Here is a 19,641-nt window from a genome sequence, read left to right on the forward strand (position 1 = left end):
TTTTTCTGACATCATGTTCCCTTTTATAGGCTTTCAGTAGTTCTCTGCTTCTAGCAGAGGAAGATCTGTAGCAGGAAGGATTTTTTTTTTTTTTTTTGCTAAGCTCCCAGACTTAGCCTGGCGGATCGATCTTCCTTAGGAACTGAGCCAAAAAAGAGGGGTGACATCCAGGATTGGGCCTGGTCTGAGAAAGCCCTGCATCCAGAGGTGGGAGAGCTCCGGATTCCCGCAGTGGATCTGTTTTCTTTGCGTGCTTCTCCTTAGCTGCAGAAGGCCAGTGGAGAGGGGAGGAGGAGTCTGCGGCGCAGCAGCCAGCGGCACAGTACAGTAGCAGGTTTCTTTTGCAGGAGCTGCGAGAGCCCAGAGGAGTCTGCAGTCGGTCTCATGCAGTGGGGGAAGGTAAGAGCCGCTGCTGCCGCATCTGAGAGGGAAGAACCGCTGGCCCAGAAGGTGGCCTAGGTGGGGATAGCATCGGTGCTCCTGGGCCGCAGAGGAAGCTGAAAGAATATTATGGCCCCCTGGCAACCAAGCAGCAGCAGACCACGAAGCTCCATGAGGCCATGATGGAAAAGGGTTTTCCCACAGGCTTTGTCTTGATTGTGCACGCGGCTTATTGTGTAATGAAGAGGGGGAAGGCAGAGGTTTGGTTATCCCTGGGCTTGGAGAGGAACAGTCTCCAGGTTTGAAGAGACCCTGGATGGAACTGGATAAAGTCCCTTTCTGAAGCTCTCAGGAGCAAAGGCAAGGGGAGAGATAAGATATGGAGGAAGGCAGGAGATAGCAGCACTGTAAGCCATGGGAACCCCCAGGCTATAACTTCTAGAATCCAACTGGGTCAATGCCACTGGTTTGTGGTAGCCAGGTAGCATCCAGCAAGGCCACGGGGTTCTAGAAATCCAGATGTTTGGGCTACAACTTTGCTAGTTTTGGTAGATGTTGAGATTATTACAAAGCGCACTTCATTGGGTGAACAGTAGGTGGTTATGTAGAGACCCAGGACAGGAGCAAAAGACGTCTGCCCCAATGGATTGAAGAGACAGATTAAAGCAGAGCCTTCCTAGATTAGAAGAGCAAGAGAGAGGCGAGAGAAAGTGGAGCAATAGGAGCAACAGAGATCCTCTTCTAGAAGGTAGAGGAGAAAAAAGGGGTCACTTGTAAATGAGCTCATTAAAGGGGCAGAGATACTGAGTGGAGCAAGCCCGGCCAGGTAATCCCCACCGCGTTATCTAAGAGCCCAGCCTTCTGCACTTTCTTAAATGTTGGAATCGCCAATAAAGTTGAGATGAAACCAAGGTTGAAGTCTTGATGATTGACAATACTGCTCATGCCTAAAAAGTGCAGACAAATTCAAAGGAGGTATATGTGATGAGGGATGAGACCCTGCGGTGATCGTGTCTGACAACCTGAGGGCAGTGAATCCATGTGAGGAGGCAGAGGCTAAGGCTGCATAGAGAGAGGAATAACCATGAGGAACAGGGAGGTGCTGAGGCCTTTGCACAGGTCACTGGTGAGGCTTCACCTGAAGTAGTGTTCAGTTCTGCAGGACAGATCTCAAAAAAGATAAGGACAAACTCAGAGGATGGGAATGAAGCACAGAGCTGCAGTTATAGCCCTGAACAAGAAGGTGAAAGGGGATCCTGCATGGAGCGGCAGTTACAGCCCCGAACAAGAAGGTGAAAGGGGATCCTGCATGGAGCGGCAGTTACAGCCCCGAACAAGAAGGTGAAAGGGGATCCTGCATGGAGCGGCAGTTACAGCCCCGAACAAGAAGGTGAAAGGGGATCCTGCATGGAGCGGCAGTTACAGCCCCGAACAAGAAGGTGAAAGGGGATCCTGCATGGAGCGGCAGTTACAGCCCCGAACAAGAAGGTGAAAGGGGATCCTGCATGGAGCGGCAGTTACAGCCCCGAACAAGAAGGTGAAAGGGGATCCTGCATGGAGCGGCAGTTACAGCCCCGAACAAGACGGTGAAAGGGGATCCTGCATGGAGCGGCAGTTACAGCCCCGAACAAGACGGTGAAAGGGGATCCTGCATGGAGCGGCAGTTACAGCCCCGAACAAGACGGTGAAAGGGGATCCTGCATGGAGCGGCAAGTTTACAGCCCCGAACAAGACGGTGAAAGGGGATCCTGCATGGAGCGGCAGTTACAGCCCCGAACAAGACGGTTGAAAGGGGATCCTGCATGGAGCGGGCAGTTACAGCCCCGAACAAGAAGGTGAAAGGGGATCCTGCATGGAGCGGCAGTTACAGCCCCCGAACAAGAAGGTGAAAGGGGATCCTGCATGGAGCGGCAGTTTACAGCCCCGAACAAGAAGGTGAAAGGGGATCCTGCATGGAGCGGCAGTTACAGCCCCGAACAAGAAGGTGAAAGGGGATCCTGCATGGAGCGGCAAGTTACAGCCCCGAACAAGAAGGTGAAAGGGGATCCTGCATGGAGCGGCAGTTACAGCCCCGAACAAGAAGGTGAAAGGGGATCCTCCATGGAGCGGCAGTTACAGCCCCGAACAAGAAGGTGAAAGGGGATCCTCCATGGAGCGGCAGTTACAGCCCCGAACAAGAAGGTGAAAGGGGATCCTGCATGGAGCGGCAGTTACAGCCCCGAACAAGAAGGTGAAAGGGGATCCTGCATGGAGCGGCAGTTACAGCCCCGAACAAGAAGGTGAAAGGGGATCCTGCATGGAGCGGCAGTTACAGCCCCGAACAAGACGGTGAAAGGGGATCCTGCATGGAGCGGCAGTTACAGCCCCGAACAAGACGGTGAAAGGGGATCCTGCATGGAGCGGCAGTTACAGCCCCGAACAAGACGGTGAAAGGGGATCCTGCATGGAGCGGCAGTTACAGCCCCGAACAAGACGGTGAAAGGGGATCCTGCATGGAGCGGCAGTTTACAGCCCCGAACAAGACGGTGAAAGGGGATCCTGCATGGAGCGGCAGTTACAGCCCCGAACAAGACGGTGAAAGGGGATCCTGCATGGAGCGGCAGTTACAGCCCCGAACAAGACGGTGAAAGGGGATCCTGCATGGAGCGGCAGTTACAGCCCCGAACAAGACGGTGAAAGGGGATCCTGCATGGAGCGGCAGTTACAGCCCCGAACAAGACGGTGAAAGGGGATCCTGCATGGAGCGGCAGTTACAGCCCCGAACAAGACGGTGAAAGGGGATCCTGCATGGAGCGGCAGTTACAGCCCCGAACAAGACGGTGAAAGGGGATCCTGCATGGAGCGGCAGTTACAGCCCCGAACAAGAAGGTGAAAGGGGATCCTGCATGGAGCGGCAGTTACAGCCCTGAACAAGAAGGTGAAAGGGGATCCTGCATGGAGCGGCAGTTACAGCCCTGAACAAGAAGGTGAAAGGGGATCCTGCATGGAGCGGCAGTTACAGCCCTGAACAAAAAGGCAAGGCAGACTGCATGGACCATTTTGGGTTTTATTTGCCGTCAGTTACTAGGCTATCTTTTGTGGATTTATATAGTAAGGTTCTCTGGACCTGATACCTCTTTAAAAGCTTGTGTACAATTGAAGGAGCTAGCATCTGCAGCTCTGTGCTGAATTTTAGTGAGGATGTTAATTCCTGTTTGGAGACTAGATGGTGCTCTGAGTCGGCTCCTTGGGAGCCACTGGTTAGCAATTTGTGATGACACAACCCAGATCCCACGGGCTGTCCCCTTCGGAAGGCCTGTGTGCAGACTTTACTCCCAAAGCACACAAATTAGCGCTCCTCCATTTAAGTCCCATGTTAATGATACAGAGAGGTGCATAGGCTTGACCCAGGGTTTCTTATTACTTGAAATTTTCCTCCTGGTAATGGGGACTGAACCTGGGTTTGTGGTGCAGGAGGTCCTGCACTCAGAAATTCTATGCCCAAATCAAATTTTCTGTGCATAAAGCAGATTTTATGCAGTACTGAGTGCACCAATGTTTTTCTGCACATCACTTATTTTGTGTGTGTTTGCATAAACTATGCATGCTGTGCATAACCAAATTTCTGACGTGCTAAGTGTGCTTTTCTAAATCCCATCATATTAACATACCATTAGCTGATTGCATCAGGCGTTATTTTTTTGGCCTTTGCTGAATTTCAGCGCACACTTCTAACTTACAGCTTGTCACTTCGGCCTCGGAGATGGCACTTTGGACTTCCTGATTTCTGACAAAGTACTCTGCTAGGCTCTAAATGTCCCCTGAGTTGAAGTCTCTGGCATTTTTACCCCCGACCTTTGCTGCAGTCTCCAGCAAAAGCAGCAGAATCTCTTGCCAGGGTGCAGCCTGCCCTAAAAGCGTCTTCATCTGCCTTTCCCCCTTACAGAACGGCAGGCTGCTACCAGTGAAGCTTTGTTGGGCTACCTCGGGTGATTAACACAATCTCATGCTGACCAGACAGCATAGTCAGGGGATTTCTGTGAAACACAAGCAGGCTTGGAAGTACCTTCCAGTAATTAATAATAATAATTAGGTGCTGGCCCCCAGCAGCTTTCTGTGATTCTGCGATTTGTAGCCATGAGATAATTGGTTAAGCAGTCTCACGCCTTCCTGCTCCCTCCTGCCTTATCAGGTTCGACAAGTAATGTTACAGTTGGGTAACCATGACATACTGGTCTGACTGGGACATTCCTGGCATGGGGGTGGGGAGGGGAGTTCCTGAAATGTCAGGTATTGGGTGCGTGCCCAGTGAAGGTCCCCATTCATGTCCCGCCGCCGTTACAGAAATGCTGCAGTGCTGCTTACAGCAGTAACCCCCCCCCCCCCCCCGCGCTTCCTTCTCCCATGGCCTCACTCCCTTTCCTGCTTCTGAAGGTCACAAAAGCCTCACACCTTGAGGTTTGAGAGGCCTGGACATTGCAGACAAAAAGCTGCCAGTGCCTGGTACCTCGGCTGGACAGAGCCAGAGGAAAGAAAGAAGTGCCTTGGCTGTAGCCCGGTCATTTGTAGTGCAGGGCCCGCTACCAGGGCAGGAACCCAGATTCTTCTGGGAAGGGGCGCAGCTGAGGACCCCCAGAACAGCAGGAGCAAACGTTCACTTCCAGTCTTGGCTTTTATATTTGGCCTCTTCCATTCTAGATTTCGCAGCAGCGTCAGGTAAGCTCCAGGTCCAGCGTTTTCACTCCTTGCATTGTATGCAGGTCTCCAATGAAACCTTTCCCTCTGCGGTGTTATCCCCGCAGTAGGAGGCACTGGAAAACAGGTGAACTGTGGCAGCTCCATTTGACCAATAAAACAGGAAAGCCAAAAACTAAAACATTTCTAGCAAAGGGCCAGTGCTTCCTTGTGACCTCTCTCCTAACCCGCTTCCTGCCCGAGGCTCTAGGTTATTGTGAGCTTTCAGGCAGCCCAGGACAGCAGGGCCCGCTGACTTCTAACCACGCGTCCACGTGTACAATTACTCCGTGGCATTGGGCCTGATGTAGGGAAAGCTGATGGCACCGTGAGCTGGGCCCTGCAGCAGATCTAATGTTAGCAATAGAAATGGCTCCCTTTGCAGAAGCCTTGGCCCCAGTCAGAGCCTGCACCCGGTTAGTGATCTTACGAAGCTCCAGTGCTCTTGGGTTAATCGCACTCTTACCGGAAAGACTCTTCAGCCATGTTTATACCATGAACACCGGCTTATTTTTACATACGACCTGCTCAAGCCTCAGCAAGAAGAACCTTTAGTGCACTGACACAGCAAACCTTGTGGATAAAACCGTATTTTTTTGTTTCCCCCCTGCTGCTTTGAATTTCCAGGGTAATCAGAACTAGTCCCTGGTGGGTCTGTGGCACCATTTGCAGTGATGTACGTGTCCCCGCTCGCGTGTAGCCAAGGCATTGCAGCCAGGGCCACAGGTGGTAGCTCCAAGTGCCTGATCCCGGCCTGGGTCCCTCCCCCAGAGCCTGGGAACACGGCGGCCGCAGCATCCCCAGCCCTGGCCAGTGGAAGAATGAATCCCAGCCACCCTGGCCCAGGCGACAGTACGCAGCGGCATCTACCAACTGACTTTACCTTCATTGTGAAGCTGTCACAGCTGGCATTGTGAGGGATGGGCGGGGAATATTAAAGTGGCAGGATCTGACAGTGACTCCGTCTCCTTTCCAGGCCCTTGTTTGCTCCTGGAAAGTTACCGGAAGGTTTCTGCTCAGTGCCTGTGTTCCTGTTACCCTCTTTTGAAATAGGATCCTGGAACGAGTCTTTCTTTGTTTCCGCGTTGTAGCGAGAGGTTGGCAGTGATTGAGAGGGAGCTCTTTCTTTGAGCCCCGAGCTCTGCTGCAGACACAGGGTGACTGCTCATTCTGCTCTGATCTGATAGGCGGCAATTCAGGGAAGCCTGGGCTTCGGCCATAAGACAAGATAGTAAGGAGGGCAGAAAAAGGCCAGAATGGTCCATGCAGTCTGCCCCAGCAAGCTTCCCTGCCGCTCTGTGTACCTTACTCCCTGTTTCTGTGAAAACGATGGTATTGATGGGCCGGAGCTGGCAGGCTGTAGCTTCAGGTCCCGCTCCTGTAGAAATGATTTGAAATATCTCATGTCCCCCGCATTCACTGAGCCTTCCATGCCTTGCGCTTTCCGTAACCATGCAGGACGTGAAGCATAGGAAGCTTATGGTGCTGTCAGTACGGGGGTGACTTGTAGGCGTGATTTCCAGGACAGAGCCCACGTCTCATGAAGTGGACTCTGCCCGCGAGAGCTCGCGCCTCAGTAAATCGCTTAAGTCTAAAGTGCCACTCGATTCCTGTCATTTTTGCTACACCAGACTAACACGGCTGTCCCTCTGAAGATTTTTGTGTCCAGGACTGGAAGTCTGCAGTGAAATCCAAAAATCCAGTCAGGACAACTCTTTAAAAAAAAAAAAACAAACAAACCGAGGAGCAAGTTCTCCCAATCATCTTAAGACAGCCCCTCAAGCATTGCGTTGATTGAAAGTTGGGTCTTTGAGCTCTGAATTGATACTACAGGCACCAGTTAGAGCAGTGTGACTCCAGCGAGCAGGGGCCAAGAAGGACGTCAATGTTTTCCCTCCTCCCTCACCTGGCCTTATGCTGGGCTACATGAGTCAGGCCCTACCCAGCGGCGCTAGAATCTCTCACTGGCCTGTGAGCCACACACACCCACATTCTCTTCAGGAAATGGAAGAGAAATCCACCAGAAACTGTGGCAAGCACTACAAGGAAGAAAGATCTCAAAAACCAGCAGAACTACACCCCCTCCCCTCCTTTTAAATCTAAAATGGGGGCTGCTCGGTGCATTTCTCATGCAGAGGAGCCGACAGATAAGGGACCACGAGGCCCCGCACCACAGACTCCAGCCCCTCACATCCTCACAGTTAGGGCTCCTGGACCCGTCCCAAGCTTTCTGGAATTCTGTTACTGTTTTTACGTCTGCCTCCTCCACTAAACGGCTGTTCGATGCATTAGCGAGGCAGGAATCTTCTCTCCAGGCCTGGAGAGGCTGCATTCATGACCTCGGGGGGGGTGGAGGCTCAGCCACCACTCAGTAGTGCCGCCAGTTAGGGGCTAGAGTTAGGACCCACGTTAGGTAGGTTCCAGCCAATAGCTGGGCCGAGCTGGGAGCGAGATGTAAAAATAAGGGACAATAGCCCAGTGGAAGCCAAGCCAAACACATACACTACAGGGAATTGGAGACCTCAAAGAAGACAAAAAGGAGGCAGATAAATAAAACGCTTTTATTTTGTAAGCTCCAGTAAAAATCAGATTTCATACCCAATGCTCCAAACGAGTGGGTAAGGCCGGCTCTAGAGGGAGCCCCTCCCCCCCCCCCCCCACCACACACACTCCAAGCATTCCCTGGTGGTCTGGTGGCCCCCTCCCACCTCGCCCCCACACACACACACTCCAAGCATTCCCTGGTGGTCTGGTGGCCCCCTCCCTCCCCCACCCCCCACACACTCCAAGCATTCCCTGGTGGTCTGGTGGCCCCCTCCCTCCCCCCCCCCCCCCACCCCCTCCAAGCATTCCCTGGTGGTCTGGTGGCCCCCTCCCTCCCCCACCCCCCACACACTCCAAGCATTCCCTGGTGGTCTGGTGGCCCCCTCCCTCCACCACCCCCCCACCTTCTCTTACGTCTTCGCACCCCACTTACCTAAAAGAAGACTCCCCTGTAACCCAGTGGCGCCCAGCACACCACTAGCTCTGGGCCAGGCGACACCATTTTCAGAAATGCCAACAAGCAGCCTTTGCTCCTATCATGGGACAGGGAAAGGCCAGTTGACACCATTTTGGGGAAATGGTTTTGACCATCCCGGAGCCAGGGATGCTCTGGGCTCCCCCTACATTACCAGGTAAGTGCTCGTGCACTGTGGTGACACGGCCCATGCCAGGACACTCTCATCCTGCCTCGGCCTTACCAGGAGTCTCTCTGGCTACAGTGGGATAGAGGATTTTGGCGGTGCCAGCTGACTGAGGGTTGGGGTCACCTTAGGTTCAGGATATAAAACTCACTTCAGTCATTGCCGGTCTCTCTGGTGCCACAGTATTTGTTGCAAAGTTTCAGAGCCTTTATGACTACGAAGCCCTCTCTGTTTATTGCCACCTCTAAAACAACCCTGTGTCTTTCACGGAGCCCATTCTGACGGCACCACAGATGATGCCTGCAGCGGGGGGGTTCCCTGCGCTGGATGCACAGGCTTTTTCCACATAAGCCTGATTCAAGGCCTCCCCTAAACCCCGACTGCTAGAAACGGGGAGAGTGTGATGGGGGGGCAGGCGCGTCCACGCTTTCTCTGAGCACCGGCTGCTCCCCCCTCTCAGCAAGACACTGGACTGGATGGGCTTTAGTCTGACCAAGTTTGATATCCAACCCATTCTCTCACCCCCTCAAAAAATAAGAATACAATAAAGTCAGTCTTCGTCACTTCTATCTACAAATGGCTTCATTATTTCAAGGCTCCCAAACCGAGTGCTACCCACCAGAGGTCAATGACTAAGGCCAATGTTCTTGAGCTGAGGTAGCCTGGGAAGGTTCCGCTGTCTGCAGCAAGCTGAAGAGGAAGCTATTTCATAGGCTGCAGAACATGGGCTAACTGCTGGTCCGCACTGTCCTGCCGCCCCGATGGATCTTCATGTGTTTGGACAGGTGGTCGCTGCGTGCAAACATCTTCTCGCACACGCCACACTTGTACGGTTTGATGCCAGAGTGAGATCGCCTGTGGCGTGAGAGCTCATCGGAGCGGGAAAACCTAACGAAGGAAACATATCCAGGTTACATTTGGATGGTGGAGTCGAAACCTGCTCCTTGCAGGAGTCTGGACAGAATCCAGAGTCTCAAACGAGATCTGGGAAGCTGAGCCTCACAACTTGCCACAGGTTTCCTGTAACTGGAGCAATCTCTCGTGCACTACAGCGAGCAGGACGTTTATGCATCTTGACTTATTAATTAATCACAGTTCTAAAGCTAAGACCAACTCATGGAAAATGTATTTCTTTAGCTCTTGCCTTGTCATCTGTAGCTCAAGGGTAGTAATGTTCAGGTACTGAAGGTGTGTAGTGCTCTTAAGGGGTTTTAGTTTGCACAAAAATGTGCTGTCATGCCCACTTGGTGCAAACATTTCTCAGAGTGACGGACATTCGAGCAGGCGTGTTTGCACAGACTAAGCAAAGCTTTAGAGAAGGGCTGAAACCCCGTGATTCTCCACCCATAATCTCCTACAAGTCTGCATCCCGTTATCTCCTTTCTCCCTCCCCCAATATCCAGATTTTATTATTCCAAACCATGGGCTCTATTTATCAATGCACAACACAGGTTAACACATACTCTCGCTAAACTGACCCCATCGCAAGCAATGGTAGCCCCGATAAGTAACGCGTACACCCCTGGGCAGAGCAGCTAAACCCTACTCGCAGTTGAGCGGGACAGTGTGCCTAACAAGGCATAAGCAGGGCTGGGATGGAGGGCTTTGGAAGACTCTCCCTGTTTCTGGTGAGTCTCTGGCCCATGAACCAAACCGGGAGAGCCTTGTAATTATTGGTTCTAATTGGAAATGGAAAGTATTGGGTTAGGCTATTTTTTATGTTGATTTTGGAAGGGACTCGCATCAAACTAAGCAGAACAGCCGGGGGAGTAGGGAACATGCTCCCGCTGGTATCCTGGTTTTTTTGCCTGTCAGAGAAGATCGGAGACAGTACATGTGCTAGAGAGGATGACAAATCTTTGCAGGAACTCTGAGGGGCTGGAGAGTGGCACTGCACTCCTCCCATCGGTAGCCCAATGGCACAGGTCTGAGGCAGGGAAATTAAGGGATCGCTTTCCTTTCTAGACAGCTCAATATGTACTGCGCTGCCCCAACCTTATACCACCATTCTCCCAAAAAATGGAAACATTTTTTCTGAGTGAAAAGAAATCTGTTTTTAAATGTGGATCATTTTAAAACCCAACGAGACTCTGGATGAACTGGAATATTCATCTTCACGCACCTCCCTCACTAATCTCCCCCCAGATTTTTTTTCTTCGGTATTTTGTATTTAAGAAGGCATAAGCTAGTTCAGAGCTGCAGTGTGTACTACACCAAATACAATCTGAGCCGACTCGCTGTGTAGCAGGATCAGGGGTAGGCAACTTTGGTTCCTGAGGACCACAAACGGGCCTGGTTTTCAGGATAGCCACAATGAATATGCATGAGTTAGATTTGCATACAGCAGAGGCAGTGAATGCATCCTGAAAACCACAACTGTTTGTGGCACTCGAGACTGAATTGCCTTCCTCTGCTGTAGCTAATTGTGCCTATAAAGGTACTTGAATTATATATGCAAAAGTGCGATCTGTATCATCTGGGTTGCATAAGGTGGCGGATAGAAGTAAGATAACACTGGGCAACAAATTTTCACAAAAGTCATGTTACGGAAATGAAATTAGTCAATTCTTATACATTTCCATGTGATAAACATGAATGTGACTGTGAAAATGCAAAATTGGCTCTAGTTTTTTTGTAATATGCAATAATATAATTACATCTTGAATTGTATGCCAATAGTAGGAGACCTACGGTTAATACCGTTTGAAAAATGAAGTCATAGACTACGTCTTAGATTTCTTTGCTTGTCTCTTGTACACCTGTTCAGGAGCATCTCTGCGGAGTGTCCAGCAGTAGTCAGCCAGCATGAATATTTCAAATGCTCACCCTTTCTGACTGGGCTGACGTCAGCTTACTCGGCAGCAGCATGGCAGTAGAGCTGCACTGCATCAGAAAATGATGTAATAAACTCTGGATGATGTGTGCATGATGGTATTATGCAATATGATGCAATATTACAGCATTCTAGGCTTATTTACAGTCCTGCTGAATAAATTTACACGACTAAACATAGAAAGTGAACTATATTAAATATCTTCAAAACGAGAGCCAATAAAACCTTTTCATGGTCATATTCGTGTTCCGCACATCAAGATACTACAGAGTAGGACCTTTTTAGGTCAGTAACACTTTCATTGTTGCCCAGTGTAACATGAGATCACCAGATACTATATTATTCTGTGGACACATTGTATCTTTCTGAAATGTAACCATCTGGAGATTCTTCCTGCTCTGAGGCTGTGACATGCACCTCCCTGCTTTCTCCGAGTCATCAGTTCCCAGGAAATGTTGCGCTAATTTTTGACCACGGGCCCAGCAGCCTGGAATGTAAGACCTAGAGCAAAGGTGACTGTATCAGCAAGGCAGATGTGGAATGGAGCACTCCAGCTGTGCCTGTGGGGCAAGGCACAGGAGGGGTTTTTTGGGAGCTGGGTGTCATGAGCCATATTTATGCTTATGACATCCAGTTCCTGATTTCTTTTGTAGGGCCCCTGTCAGCTCCCTGCTAGGGTTCAGACAGAATGTACCATTAGTGTGGGGAGGAGACAGAGCATTAGTGTTGCTGTTTGGTGGGTAGTTTCCTCTGATATATACAGCCAGTCCACCATCTTAGAGTTTGGATTTTCTGTTTCTCTTTCCAGGGGCTGCTGTCCTCTGATTTTTCTGTTTGGTTAAGTTTTAATGTTTCCATGGAGCTTATTATTTTTGGATAGCAGTTTCTGTCCATTCTCCCTATCCCTTTTATAGTTTTATGATGATTTATTTGAGTTCTGAGTATGCAGTAACCTTCTGTTTTTGCTTTTCTGACAACGAAAGGGATAGGTCCCTTCACTGAGAAGGCACTTGCGGATCGTCAGCATCCAGAAGAGGGATGACTTACAGCCATCCAACAGAGAAGAAGGAGAAAGGGAAGAAAGGAATTGGGATTGAAATAGTTAAAATGGTTTAGCTCCTTTTCAATAAAGAATTTCAAAGTGAAATATATTGTTGGTTTAAACTTAAGAACATAAGAAAATGCCATACTGGGTCAGACCAAGGGTCCATCAAGCCCAGCATCCTGTTTCCAACAGAGGCCAATCCAGGCCACAAGAACCTGGCAAGTACCCAAAAACTAAGTCTATTCCATGTAACCATTGCTAATGGCAGTGGCTATTCTCTAAGTGAACTTAATAGCAGGTAATGGACTTCTCCTCCAAGAACTTATCCAATCCTTTTTTAAACCCAGCTACACTAACTGCACTAACCACATCCTCTGGCAACAAATTCCAGAGTTTAATTGTGCGTTGAGTAAAAAAGAACTTTCTCCGATTAGTTTTAAATGTGCCCCATGCTAACTTCATGGAGTGCCCCCTAGTCTTTCTATTATCCGAAAGAGTAAATAACCAATTCACATCTACCCGTTCTAGACCTCTCATGATTTTAAACACCTCTATCATATCCCCCCTCAGCCGTCTCTTCTCCAAGCTGGAAAGTCCTAACCTCTTTAGTCTTTCCTCATAGGGGAGCTGTTCCATTCCCCTTATCATTTTGGTAGCCCTTCTCTGTACCTTCTCCATCGCAATTATATCTTTTTTGAGATGCGGCGACCAGAATTGTACACAGTATTCAAGGTGCGGTCTCACCATGGAGCGATACAGAGGCATTATGACATTTTCCGTTTTATTCATCATTCCTTTTCTAATAATTCCCAACATTCTGTTTGCTTTTTTGACTGCTGTAGCACACTGAACCGACGATTTCAATGTGTTATCCACTATGACTCCTAGATCTTTTTCCTGGGTGGTAGCTCCTAATATGGAGCCTAACATTGTGTAACTACAGCAAGGGTTATTTTTCCCTACATGCATCACCTTGCACTTATCCACATTAAATTTCATCTGCCATTTGGATGCCCAATTTTCCAGTCTCACAAGGTCTTCCTGCAATTTATCACAATCTGCTTGTGATTTAACTACTCTGAATAATTTTGTGTCATCTGCACTATGAGGCCCCAGAAACATCATGAGTTGCTGGTACAAGATACGTTTGGACAAATGTTTCATTGCTTCCTTTGTGATTAAAAAGGAAGGCTGTAAACCTGATATCCCTCAGGATGTTTTCAAGGTTAAGTTAGCTTTCCCAGAGTAGTTAGGAATGCAGATGTCTTCACCCTTTCATCTTCAATCAAAAAGTGCTTATCTTACCGTTTTATCTTGATAAGAAAGTATCCTGAAATCTTGCATATGCCAAGTCAATTTGGAGTCAGTCAGTATTGCTTGCTGGCTCCCCATGCCCACATGAATAAAGGGTTAAAATCAAGACCTTCCAGTCTCTTTGCATATTGCTGTGTTGGTAACTTTTTCATAGCAGATGGTTGAAGGAGGATCCTCGTCTGCTGACCTGGAAAAGTACAACTCCACTGTCTGGGTGCCCCTTCTCTCAATTCGAATGGAACACAGGACCCTGGAAGGCATTTGGTCTCTCTTTATCTCTCTGTCTTTTTGTGCTGGTCCACTTGTATTGCACTGGCATGGGAAATGTTACTTATTTATTATTTTTGCGCTACAATATGGAGACTGCTATATTCCTTTGTCATAAGAGTTATTTAGTTTAAAAATTAAGGCCTAATACAGCCTGGTAAAATCCTGGTAAGAATTTCAGGGAGGTGAATCTCTGTGAATTACAGGAAAATAAAATACCTGGGTATACAGTCTAGGTAAATAGACTGAGATAACAGCTTGCCAGGCCAATTCAGTAAAGTCCACAGGAGACCGGGCAAATGCCCACTCTCCTGGCGCGCACACAGGCCACTCGCCTGTGCGTACAATGCAGTATTTAAATTAGGTCTGGCAGTAGAAACGGGCAAAAGGAGGCGTTAGGGACACTAGCGCGTCCCTAACGCCTCCTTTTGGCCCAGAGCGGCGGCTGTCAGCGAGTTTGACAGCCGACGCTCAATTTTGCCAGCGTCGGTTCTCGAGCCCGCTGACAGCCACGGGCTCGGAAACTGGACGCCAGCAAAATTGAGCGTCCAATTTTCGACCCAACAGCCGCGGGCCGACTTCACATTTTTTTTTTCTTTTTTCTTTTTTTACCCTTCAGGACCTCCGACTTAATATCGCCATGATATTAAGTCGGAGTTTTTGCTGCTTTTCTGTGCTCTTTCCCAGTGCCCGAAAAAATTAGCGCCTACCTTTGGGTAGGCGCTAATTTCTGAAAGTAAAATGTGCGGCTTGGCTGCACATTTTACTTACTGAATCACACGTGCATACCTAATAGGGCCATCAACGTGCATTTGCATGTTGAGGGCGCTATTAGGTTCGGCGGGTTGGACGCGCGTTTTCCGCCCCTTACTGAATAAGGGGTAAGGGAAAACCGCGCATCCAATGATAGATTAACTGTATCGGCCTGTGTGTGAGGTAGAAAATAAGGATCCCTACCAGGGAGGTCCCAGATACAGAGAGAGAGAGTGTGTGTGTGTGTGTGTGTGTGTGTGTGTGTGTGTGTGGTGCTAGCCATGGGGGACCTACCCAGAACCTCCAGTGAGAACCCCTGCTCACTATATGTGGAAGAATGATGGACCAGAAATAGTAGGGTTTATGTCTGAATGGCATCATGCCACTAAAGGAATATTTTCAGCTGAAGGTACTTTCAATTTAGAAAAGCTGCGTCTTCACGGAGAATTAGAAAGGAAAAGGTTGCAGTGCAAGGAATTAGCTCGGCAAGTTAAGGAGTTAAAGGGACACCAGGGACCCTCCTGAATATGGCAGTGTTCAGCCCATGGCTCCAGTGTAGGAGGAAAAGGTGTCCATTATGGTGCAGGATATCTTAGATGACCCTTCATATTCTGCCAGGGGCTCCTTCCCGAGACGTTACCCCTAGTTCCGAGAGGGTTGATCTTTCAGGGGCCTCGGATAAAGAAAAGAAAATGGAACAGCGATCAAGAGTGATTGGCCAGGGGGAAAGCACAATAAAAAAAGTGCTCCAGCCCATTTAAAGTTCCTAATGGTACAGGAGGGACTCAGTCAGGCCGGGGGCCATGGACAAAAAAGGAGCTGGTAACCCTGATGCCTCGCCTGTATCCAAAAATAATTGGGCTATTGAAATGGGGCTTATCTTAGATGCCCATTAATTTAGATGTAAAACACCTTTTGCATATCCTCCTCCCCCCTGAACTAGGACCTATCGCCCTCCCTGGTAGTGAGGTTATGAGGGGAGTCTGCCACCCCCCAGGGCAGACTGGACGAAGATAAGGGGAGTATGGATGGCACCGGATTCTCCTTTACAGTATCTAGGAAAGTTAACCCCAGTTTTTAGCAGGATTGACCCCCAAAAAGTGCCCAGAATTATCTGCTGGAGATTTGGAGAAGAGACGTTGCAGAAGGATCACCCTGAGGTACTGTGAGGAGACAGAGGAGGTAAGACCCGAATGGATGTGTAAAGATGGATTTCACCTTTAATGATTCACCAGCTTTACTCGCCAAATGGATGGGAGAAACATCAAATTAAAGACTGAATTAATTGGCTTTAACATCATGAACCCTGAAAGGACATCTTTTTCTATTCTTGAAGTGTAGCAACAAAGCTTGAGATTAGGGAGCACTGTCCAGGGATTACATTATTAAGGTTGATAACTTCTATGATTGTATTTGTACACATTTCCTATTCAAGCTACTCCCAAGGCAGATTTCAATCAAACTTCAGATTAAAATCTCATGCATATTCATTGTGGATATCCTGAAAACCAGACCTGTTCATGGCTCACTGTAGTGAAATGTATGCCTTGCTTTCAGAGTAGTAAATTGATTTTGAACAAAAGCAAAATGGGGATTTGTGTGGCTTCAGCCTTTGAGAGACTGTCGCATTGAGATTCTAGGTTTCCATGGAGCCTCATGGTGGGCCGCGGGCTTCTATACAGCTTTGACCTTCTTTAGATTCTTGGACCCTAAAACCTGTGGCGTCTGCCTCGGTCATGCCAGTTCTTGACTGTTTTAGGGTCTTGCTGGAAGGCTTTACTTGTAAACTTCAGTTACTGGAAAATAGTGCAACTGGACTGCTCTTAGGACAATCTAGGTTTGAAAGGGCTTCTCCTCTGCTTTGCATAAGTTGTAGAGATGGCAAAGTTCAAGCTATTGGCCATTGGCTTTTGCTTTGTATCTATGGGATAAATCGGATTGGATCAGGATCTGAGACCACCTCAGGGTTGTCAGTTCAGAAGGATGCTCTGCTAATCGCGCCTTTTCTCCTGCAGTCTCTCAGGTGTAGATGGCTTGCCAAGTTCACTCAGCGCGGAGTAAACTGTTTGAAACTTTGCAAGCAGATGAAAGGTTATTTGTTTCCCAGGGTGGTCTAATTTTGGAGTGAAATGGTAGCTGGGTTTTTCTTTTTGTGTTTAATTTTAGTATGTTTTATTTGTTAATTTTTCTACTGTTTTATTGATTTTCTGTGGATGATTGCTTTTCTGTAAACCGGTTGTATTATTTTTGTACCTGTGTACATCGCTGCTTACATCTCTTAATAAATAACAAATTGCCAGCTCCAAACACAGATGCTACAACTGAGAAGAATTCCAGCAGAACCAGATGTAATATTTTGTTTTTAACTGCAAGGAGGACACTGTAAGAAGACCTATGCCTGGAAAGGGAATAAGTAAAAGAGTTTGCAAAGTCTCTCCCTATCCACGATAGAATCAGATTTCAAATACTTAGTTTAGTTCCTAAAGCCCTGTGCTCTGGCCAACCACAGGTCCTGCTCATGGGTTCGTGTCCTTAGCAGCCAACTCGCTGCCTGCAGGCATCGCAGTGAGACTGGCTTCAGTCATGAGATCAGAGCACACTCTCCCAGTGAGACTGGCTTCTGTCATGAGATCAGAGCACACTGTCCCAGTGAGACTGGCTTCTGTCATGAGATCAGAGCACACTCTCCCAGTAAGACTGGCTTCTGGCATGAGATCAGAGCACACTGTCCCAGTGAGACTGGCTTCTGTCATGAGATCATAGAACACTCTCCCAGTGAGACTGGCTTCTGGCATGAGATCAGAGCACACTCTCCCAGTGAGACTGGCTTCTGGCATGAGATCATAGAACACTCTCCCAGTGAGACTGGCTTCTGGCATGAGATCAGAGCACACTCTCCCAGTGAGACTGGCTTCTGGCATGAGATCAGAGCACACTCTCCCAGTGAGACTGGCTTCTGTCATGAGATCAGAGCACACTCTCCCAGTGAGACTGGCTTCTGTCATGAGATCAGAGCACGCTCTCCCAGTGAGACTGGCTTCTGGCATGAGATCAGAGCACACTCTCCCAGTGAGACTGGCTTCTGTCATGAGATCAGAGCACACTCTCCCAGTGAGACTGGCTTCTGTCATGAGATCAGAACACACTCTCCCAGTGAGACTGGCTTCAGTCATGAGATCAGAGCACACTCTCCCAGTGAGACTGGCTTCAGTCATGAGATCAGAGCACACTCTCCCAGTGAGACTGGCTTCTGGCATGAGATCAGAGCACACTCTCCCAGTGAGACTGGCTTCTGTCATGAGATCAGAACACACTCTCCCAGTGAGACTGGCTTCTGTTATGAGATCAGAGCACACTCTCCCAGTGAGACTGGCTTCTGTCATGAGATCAGAGCACACTCTCCCAGTGAGACTGGCTTCTGTCATGAGATCAGAGCACACTCTCCCAGTGAGACTGGCTTCTGTCATGAGATCAGAACACACTCTCCCAGTGAGACTGGCTTCTGTCATGAGATCAGAGCACACTCTCCCAGTGAGACTGGCTTCAGTCATGAGATCAGAGCACACTCTCCCAGTGAGACTGGCTTCAGTCATGAGATCAGAGCACACTCTCCCAGTGAGACTGGCTTCTGTCATGAGATCAGAGCACACTCTCCCAGTGAGACTGGCTTCTGTCATGAGATCAGAGCACGCTCTCCCAGTGAGACTGGCTTCTGTCATGAGATCAGAGCACACTCTCCCAGTGAGACTGGCTTCTGTCATGCGATCAGAGCACGCTCTCCCAGTGAGACTGGCTTCAGTCATGAGATCAGAGCACACTCTCCCAGTGAGACTGGCTTCAGTCATGAGATCAGAGCACACTCTCCCAGTGAGACTGGCTTCTGTCATGAGATCAGAGCACACTCTCCCAGTGAGACTGGCTTCTGTCATGAGATCAGAGCACGCTCTCCCAGTGAGACTGGCTTCTGTCATGAGATCAGAGCACGCTCTCCCAGTGAGACTGGCTTCTGTCATGAAATCAGAACACACTCTCCCAGTGAGACTGGCTTCTGTCATGAGATCAGAGCACGCTCTCCCAGTGAGACTGGCTTCTGTCATGCGATCAGAGCACGCTCTCCCAGTGAGACTGGCTTCTGTCATGAGATCAGAGCACGCTCTCCCAGTGAGACTGGCTTCTGTCATGCGATCAGAGCACGCTCTCCCAGTGAGACTGGCTTCTGTCATGAGATCAGAGCACGCTCTCCCAGTGAGACTGGCTTCTGGCATGAGATCAGAGCACGCTCTCCCAGTGAGACTGGCTTCTGGCATGAGATCAGAGCACGCTCTCCCAGTGAGACTGGCTTCTGTCATGAGATCAGAGCACGCTCTCCCAGTGAGACTGGCTTCTGTCATGAGATCAGAGCACGCTCTCCCAGTGAGACTGGCTTCTGTCATGCGATCAGAGCACGCTCTCCCAGTGAGACTGGCTTCTGTCATGAGATCAGAGCACGCTTTCCCAGTGAGACTGGCTTCTGTCATGAGATCAGAGCACGCTCTCCCAGTGAGACTGGCTTCTGTCATGAGATCAGAACACACTCTCCCAGTGAGACTGGCTTCTGGCATGAGATCAGAGCACACTCTCCCAGTGAGACTGGCCTCTGTCATGAGATCAGAGCACACTCTCCCAATGAGACTGGCTTCTGTCATGAGCACACTCTCCCAGTGAGACTGGCTTCTGTCATGAGATCAGAGCACACTCTCCCAGTGAGACTGGCTTCTGGCATGAGATCAGAGCACACTCTCCCAGTGAGACTGGCTTCTGTCATGAGATCAGAGCACGCTCTCCCAGTGAGACTGGCTTCTGTCATGCGATCAGAGCACGCTCTCCCAGTGAGACTGGCCTCTGTCATGAGATCAGAGCACACTCTCCCAGTGAGACTGGCTTCTGTCATGAGATCATGGAACACTCTCCCAGTGAGACTGGCTTCTGTCATGAGATCAGAGCACACTCTCCCAGTGAGACTGGCTTCTGTCATGAGATCAGAGCACACTCTCCCAGTGAGACTGGCTTCTGTCATGCGATCAGAGCACACTCTCCCAGTGAGACTGGCTTCTGTCATGCGATCAGAGCACACTCTCCCAGTGAGACTGGCTTCTGTCATGAGATCAGAG

At 49.3% G+C, this 19,641-nt stretch overlaps 1 protein-coding gene across 1 annotated transcript in view; it reads right to left on the minus strand.

Moving 5' to 3' along the window:
• Positions 1–8,048: 8,048 nt before the first annotated feature.
• The window catches only part of LOC115074340 (Krueppel-like factor 15), a 28,268-nt gene continuing 16,675 nt past the window's right edge, over positions 8,049–19,641 (minus strand). The window contains exon 3 of the mRNA XM_029573689.1: positions 8,049–9,167. Within this exon, the coding sequence (XP_029429549.1) occupies positions 9,008–9,167 (160 nt within the window). The 3' untranslated portion in view covers positions 8,049–9,007. The remainder of the gene's footprint in view (positions 9,168–19,641) is intronic.

The sequence above is a fragment of the Rhinatrema bivittatum genome, chromosome 12 (assembly GCF_901001135.1).
Source record: "Rhinatrema bivittatum chromosome 12, aRhiBiv1.1, whole genome shotgun sequence".
Lineage (NCBI taxonomy): Eukaryota > Metazoa > Chordata > Amphibia > Gymnophiona > Rhinatrematidae > Rhinatrema > Rhinatrema bivittatum.